This window comes from Vespa velutina, chromosome 10 (assembly GCF_912470025.1).
Source record: "Vespa velutina chromosome 10, iVesVel2.1, whole genome shotgun sequence".
NCBI lineage: Eukaryota > Metazoa > Arthropoda > Insecta > Hymenoptera > Vespidae > Vespa > Vespa velutina.
The window spans coordinates 4,210,184-4,217,683 of record NC_062197.1 but is presented as its reverse complement, the minus strand read 5'-3'; the positions used below and the strand labels follow the sequence as shown (position 1 = coordinate 4,217,683).

The window sequence follows — 7,500 nt, the reverse complement described above, 5'->3', positions numbered from 1 at the left end:
CTTTTTTTTTTTTTTTTTTATCGTCCATCATCAAAGCTTAGTCGTCTTTTCTTCACGTAGATTTCCATGAAAAAGTGTACGTCGCCCCGTCGCGTTTTTTTTTCTTTTTTTTCTTTCTTTTTTTCTTTTTTTTTTTTTTTCATTTTCGCACGATGAGAGAACGTTTCGTCAATTTTTTTTTCTTTTTTTTTTTTTTTTATGATCAAAGAGACCCAAAGACGCGAGAAAGTTTATTATTTCACGAGAGTGGAACAGCTTCTCTCTTTCCCTTTTGAAGGAAAAGCTCGTTAGCATTTCACGCGTTACGCTAGTTGTTTTCTTAAACGCGAATTCGTGCTCTATCTTTCTAACTCGCGATGCATTTTAATCGGGAAAGAACCATCGGGACACGTCGCTCGATCGTTTAACGTGTTAAGCGCACGATGCATACCATGGAATAATTCTGGGAATAATAATACGAGAGTTTATATCAGAGAGCATTATAGTTCTCTTTCTAAAACATTTGTTTCCTTTTTTTTTTTCTTTTTCACATGTTTTACATGTTTGAAGCGATTATTAGGAAAATAATCGCTTGTGTACGTATAAACCTGATACGTACTGTAAGTACCTGTAAAATAATTATATATATATATATATGTATATGTGTGTGTGTGTGTGTATATATATTTTTTACCATTACATATATATATATATATATATATATATATATATATATATAATTCTCTTTGACATTGACAAATTAATCGTATTTACAAATCTACATTACATCGAAACGTAACGAAAGAACGACTTCAATTAAATTGAATAAATTTGTGCTGTTAAAAAAATAAAAAGAAAAAAAAAAAGAATTAGAAATAAAAAATAAAAAAGGATTAAAAAAAAAAGTAGGATAATTCTCAATGAAATTTATACGATTAACGATTTCAAGTTGTACTGAAGAATTATACATGACAGAGATAGAAATAAATTTGGTTAAAATTTTTTTTCATTTTCTCTTTTTTTATTTCCTTTTTTCTTTTCCTATCGCACCCTGTCCTCCCTCATCCTGTCCCCCCCCCCATTCGATCCGTTAAATACATTTAACTAGGTACCGATGGTAGGATAGATATTTAAACTATTTGTATCGAGCGTTGAGAAGTATCGGCCATCGAGACGGTTCTTCGCACGCCATTAACATTCGATCGGCACTATCTCGGGGATGTTGGGGGGGGGGGGGGGGGGAGTGAAAGATCGGGAGGGCTTGGGATAAGGGGTAGAGTGAGGTTGGGCAGGGAAAGATTAAATATTCATGAGAGCTTCGTACCGCGGTATTGGACCTAACACCGTACTCGAAACTCACCCTGCCCACTACTCTTCTACCCCTTTCTCCACTATTCCCTTCTGTCTCTCTCTTTCTCTCTCTCTCTCTCTCTCTCTCTTTCTCTCTCTCTCTCTACCACCTTAAGAGATTTCCAAAGTTTTATTGCATCGGTCGACTCTCGTGAAACACCACCGAACACTTTTAAGCGCATCGAGATGGCTTTCGACTCAGTTTGCGGCCTCAGACTTTTGCACTCTGAGCATTTGAACTTTCCTTTTATCAATACACAAGATGGCGGGCTAGGATAAATCGGATCTACTTCAGAAACAGGATAAATAGGATATTTATTCTAATACGGATATATTATTTTTGATTTCGTGTTAAAGTTATAGACGATCGTTTATAATTTATTTCTTATATAAAAAGGCAATTGATTGTTATATTTTTCTATGTATTATTGTGACAATTATATAATATTTACGAGAAAAATATTCTATTGATACTTGTGAGAACGAATAACAATGAATTAAAAAAAAAAAAAAAAGAAAAGAAAAGAAAAAAAAAGAAAAGAAACGACCGATAAATGATTAATAATAATTATTCGTAAAAGAATTTAATTAATTACGTATTACATAGTAAATATTAAACAATCAACTATGATCTTATCATAGAGAAATGAAAAATCTTTATATTGAATATTTAACCTTTATTCTTTATTTTTTTCCAAAAATGATTAGCTCGTCCAAATTCTGTTTAAACACATATAAAAATTTATTAACATATAAAATATCTATATGTATATATTGTGAGTATGAGAAATATATAAACACCATAGATTATGTAGTCCAAGTAGTTGTTGTTGTTGTTGTTGTTGTTGTTATTATTTTGATTATTTTTTTGTTCCTTTTTCTTGTATTTCTTTTTTTTCTTTTTTTTTTTTTTTTCTTTTTAACTAGACGCATAACTCCTCTCACCCGACAGATGTTTTTCGTGAGGCTGCAAATCCTGGTCAAAATTTGTGCCATATTTCTAACTCCTCCTATCCTTTCTCTACCGAGAGGAAACAAGGAACCGCCCGAAGCTTTTCCGTTGCGTTAACGTCATACCAGCATTATCAGCCACGAACATTCGCGTTGTTAAGTATATGTGAAATCTGTCTGATAAATTTTAGGATTAATGACGTAATAGATTTGAAAATTTTCTGCTATTCTCGAAAACATCCGAATTTTCTGACACACTTTATTAACGTTCATTCGTTCGTATGTTAAAGACTTTACAAGTTTATAATTAAGGCTGTACATTATCCTTGATTTTATAATGTTTTAAGCCATCAATGAGAACGGACGTTATTCTTGACCAATTTTAATGAGCAAAATCTCATTTTAAGGCTTTACATTATCTTTGATTTTTTAAATGGTTTTAAGCCATCAATGAGAACGGACGTTATTCTTGATCGATTTTGACGAACAAGGTCTCATTTTAAAGACAAAGATTTAATCTACGGCATCCTTCTGAAGGATTTTTTGACGAAGTTTCGTTGTTTTCTTTGAAAAATTTCATGTTAAAAAATGATATCTTTTAAGAATATCTTATGTACAAATAAAAAGTTGTATAGAGTGGATTAGTTCTATAGAGGCAATCGCGTAAACAAAGAAGTATTGAGAATTCTACGGATCACTGCAAGACGTATGTTATCATGAAAAAAAGATAGACGTATGAGAAATAAAAAAGTGTACGTTCACAGTCTACTAATACTACTTACTTTAACTCACACGGAACTAACTTTTATGTAGGTGTAAGAGGGGAATAACCAAACAAGCTTATATACCGATATAGTAGAGGAGGGGACAATGTTCCCCGTTCCATAGTTTATATATATATTGTTCATACCTGTCGTTGAAGTCACACGTTTCGAACGGAAGGTAGTGAACAGACCTAAAATTATAATTTCATCGAACCGGTATTTATATGTTCTTATATTTTCAATAATTTATTAACATATGCATATATATATATATATATACAAATTGGTTTTACAAGTTATTTAATTATTTTTTAAAATAAACAGTGAAGAATGAAGACTTTAAAAATTGTAATGTTACGAAATAATAATGTTAGAAAATTTATTTCACGTAATCAGTACGTATAAAGTGGATATGTTAAATTAAGAATTAAAAAAAAGAAATGTGTGATTAGCAAATAATAGCACTATTAAATTTAGATTTGTTGGATATAATAATCTATTCAATTAATGTGCTTTAATAATTATTTTAATAATAAATATATTTTTAGTTCATCAGAAACATCTAAGTATGTAACAAAGAGTATAAAACCGATTGGATCTACTGTAGATTCGAAAAAGGTAGAATTTTTTGCAAAATTAAACAACAAATGGTGGGATCGGAATGGTTATTTAGCTCTTCTTCATATTATGAATAATATTAGAGTACAGTTTGTACAAGATGGTTTAGCTAAAGCAGGCTTTATCAAAGATGATACAAATTTACCTTTAGAAGGAATAAAGATTGTGGATATTGGTTGTGGTGGAGGAATACTCTCTGAACCATTAGCTAAATTAGGAGCAGAAGTAACTGGAATAGATAATTCATTGGAACTGATAAATGTTGCAAAGGAACATGCCTCATTAGATTGTAATTTATCGGGAAGATTAAATTATATACAAACTACCATTGAAGAATTTGAAAAAGAAAATAAAGAGAAATATGATGCAGTGGTAGCTTCGGAAATTTTGGAACATGTATTTAATCAACAATTATTTATTAAAGTAAATACTTATTAATTTAAAACGGATTAACCATCATAACACAAAAGCTTCTTTATAATTTTTGATTTTTAATTATAAATTATTAGTCGTGTTCATCAATTATAAAACCTGGTGGATCATTGTTCGTTACTACCACAAATAAAACTTTACAATCTTGGTTGGCTGGAATTGTGGCAGAGTATATATTCAACATTTTAGCAATTGGAACAAATGAGTGGAACAAATTTATTTCGCCAGAAGAAGTTCAATGTTTCTTAGAAACTTGTAAGATACAGTATAGATTGATAAAATTATTATTTAGTTACAAATTTTTGATTGTATTATTTTAACAAAATATTTTCATATTATCATTAGGTGGTCTGAAGACAAAAATAATTCGTGGGATGATTTTTAATCTAATAAAATATGAATGGTGTTGGTCATCAAACGTTTCAATGGGCTATGCGCTTCATGCAATCAAACAGTGATAATCCAAAATTGTTCGTATAGTAATGTTTATTTGTTATAATATATAATATGTAATTTACAATAACAAAAATTTACTTTTTTAATATAATTTAGATGTATAATATGATTTCTATAACTATCTACATTTCTATTTACATTTATATATAATCAAATATATGTATTAAATCAGTTTTTAAGATATACAAGACCAATTTGTTTTTTAAATTCATCTCCTAATTTTCCAATTAATATAGATATATATATAATATATAATTATTATAATATAATAATATTATATAATATTATAATAATTATAAATATATAATAATTACATATAAAATATATATCTAAAATCTACTTATAAAAATATTTATACTTATTAAGTTAGAAAAGAATTTTATTTTGAGAGTTTATGATGAAACAATAGAATATCTTTTTAAAGGTAAATACGAACTGGAGTAGCTTGATAAGGCAATATTGCAATATTTATGAAATTTATTTTGTGCTTGACTTCTGATAAGGAAATAGCCACAGTATCACTTGGCAAATATACTTTAGTTGGATATCAAAAATTTGATACACATAAATATTAAAATTTCAAAACGATTAAAAAAACAATGCTTTTTGATAAAATTTCTTTATAAAATTATAAGTAGTTTTACATCGATTATAGCAATATATATGTGTATATTGTACACATGATATCCGTACAAAAAATTACAAAAAAAATAATGATAAACTATTCTTCAGTCTTTTATTCACGATATAATAAGAATGTAAATAAGACTAATGGAAAATAAATTAACAGCATATTAAAACCAATTATTATGACATATATAAAATTAATTAATTATATACGCGTGAAAGCAGTATAATCAAACAAATTTATACACGATAGAGGTTTAATTGAGGACAGCTTTCTAATTTATATTTATAATTTATATTTTATTCATACTTATTGTTAAAGTCACATACGCTTTTTGCATAAGATTATTGTGGACAGCTTGAATAAAATATATTACATTATTAATATTTTCACGACATTAATGCAGAACAGACGTTCTCGATTTCTTTTTTTTTAATTACCTTATTGCATTTTTTTAATTACCTTATCGTATTTGTGAAAATATTTAAAAGAATTTTTTATCAGAAATTTTATAATATCCGTTTATTGATATCCGTTGTAAATTTACATCGAAATGTATTTATATATCGTGGTCATTTAATAATATATATATATATATATATATATATATATATATATATATATATCATTTAATGAAATTAACATAATTGATATTGTTCTTCCGTATAATTGAATAATATTTATTCCGATAACGTTTAATCTCTCTAAGGGAATCTCTGATTATACAAAGGACAAAAAGAAAGTCGAACGTTTCGTCAACTTCGAAATTGATTTCTTAGCGTGGGTAGCACATGATTGCTACTTTCCAAGGGATTGCTTTTGTGGGACACGTTTGAAGATAAAAAGTCAGCAAGAGAGAGATAGATAGATCGACAGATTGAGATACAGAGAGAGAGAGAGAGAGAAAGAGAGAGAGAGAGAGAGAGAAAGAGAGAGAGAGAGAGAGAGAGGGATAGGGACGAAGGAGTAGTACGAATCAGAGAATTGTAAGAGAGAGAGAGAGAGAGAGAGAGAGGGAAAGAGAGATAAAAAGAGGGAAAGAAGAATAAGAGAATTCTAAATAGTGTCGTTTCGCATAAATAACAGACAGATTGGACATTAACCAAACTTAATGGCCGAAGGAAAAAAAAAACTTACTCGTTCGTGTCGGAATGAAACGTGAGTCTCGTTACATCGATTTACATTGCTCCTGTAGATCAATCTCAGTTAAGATACGAAGAATAAGGACAAAAGTACAGTTAAGATCGAGCGTCGTTAGACCATTTAAATGAGGACGAAAGATAGAAAGAAAGAAGGAAAGGAAAAAGAAAGATAAATAAACATGTTTTTCTCCATAGCTATTCTCGATTGTCCTTTTGAAAATCCTTCATACATTGTCGAGGTCACAATTTTCGTTTTCATCATAATCGAGTTTGACGGAAACACACACATACACACACATACATGCATACACATATAATCGAATATTATTATAATGTAATCGGATTAACATTTTAAGATGATTAACATTGATTTCCATAGAAATTCATTAAATAGTTATGTAGATCGTTCGATTTTTCGAAAAAATTTTTAAAACCTTTTTTGTCACATAAGTTTTCAATGTGATAAGATATAAATAGCATTCCACTCATGGTTTTATCTTTCTTCTTTAAACTGTTAAACTGTTTTCTATTTATTATTAAACTTGAGAATAAAATATATACAAAACAACAAGGATGTTTCTTTTTGAGATAAATATTTATATTTCTAACACACACACACACACACACACACATACATATATATATATATATTTACATATATATATATATATATATATATTTACATATATATATATATATATATATATATATATATATTTACATATATATATAGATAAGTTTGTTTATTAATAAAAAATTATAATATTGACATAGATGTCAACCACGTCGATTACGTATTTATCGATAATATCAATTTATATTGTCTTACTGTTTGAGTTATTTAAAACATCGGTGATTGACACGTAGCATTCAACGTGTTAAATAAACTATGAATCGATTTTGTCAAGACAAATATCATTTAAAAATATCTTATGTCCATTTTCACGATCGAATTTGATAAATATGTAAATGTAAAGACTATCTATAGACTTTATACGGGATGTGCTAGGGATTAGGACAGAGAAAGAAATTCTGAAGAAATAAAGGAATAAGAAAAATAAAAAAAAAAAAACAGAAAAGAAAAGAAAAGAAAAGAGAGAAAAATAATACAGAAGATCGTAATTTTCCTTTGGTGTATCAAATTCATATTGAACTGAAACTAAATTCTAGACGAAATGAA

General features: G+C 28.2%; 2 protein-coding genes across 3 annotated transcripts in view; both read left to right on the top strand.

The window, feature by feature from the left end:
• The window catches only part of LOC124952200 (zwei Ig domain protein zig-8), a 172,372-nt gene that overhangs the window by 73,000 nt on the left and 91,872 nt on the right, over positions 1–7,500 (top strand). The gene's annotated exons all lie outside the window — the stretch shown is intronic.
• Positions 3,153–4,740, top strand: LOC124952201 (ubiquinone biosynthesis O-methyltransferase, mitochondrial-like). Of its 2 annotated transcripts, none has more exons than XM_047501726.1 (4): positions 3,153–3,260; positions 3,593–4,085; positions 4,172–4,349; positions 4,440–4,740. In XM_047501726.1, exons 2-4 carry the CDS (start codon positions 3,732–3,734, stop codon positions 4,550–4,552), a joined length of 645 nt encoding a protein of 214 aa, XP_047357682.1. In that variant the 5' UTR covers positions 3,153–3,260; positions 3,593–3,731; the 3' UTR covers positions 4,553–4,740. The 2 variants fall into 2 exon arrangements, with proteins under 2 accessions (XP_047357682.1, XP_047357681.1); XM_047501725.1 differs by lacking the exon at positions 3,153–3,260 and adding an exon at positions 3,386–3,439.

Coding starts and splice junctions, on each gene's coding strand:
- LOC124952201 (XM_047501725.1), top strand. CDS start 3,396: ATGTTACGAAATAATAATGTTAGAAAATTTATTTCACGTAATCA. Junction 3,440..3,592: donor AAATTTATTTCACGTAATCA/GTACGTATAAAG, acceptor ATATATTTTTAG/TTCATCAGAAACATCTAAGT. Junction 4,086..4,171: donor ATCAACAATTATTTATTAAA/GTAAATACTTAT, acceptor ATAAATTATTAG/TCGTGTTCATCAATTATAAA.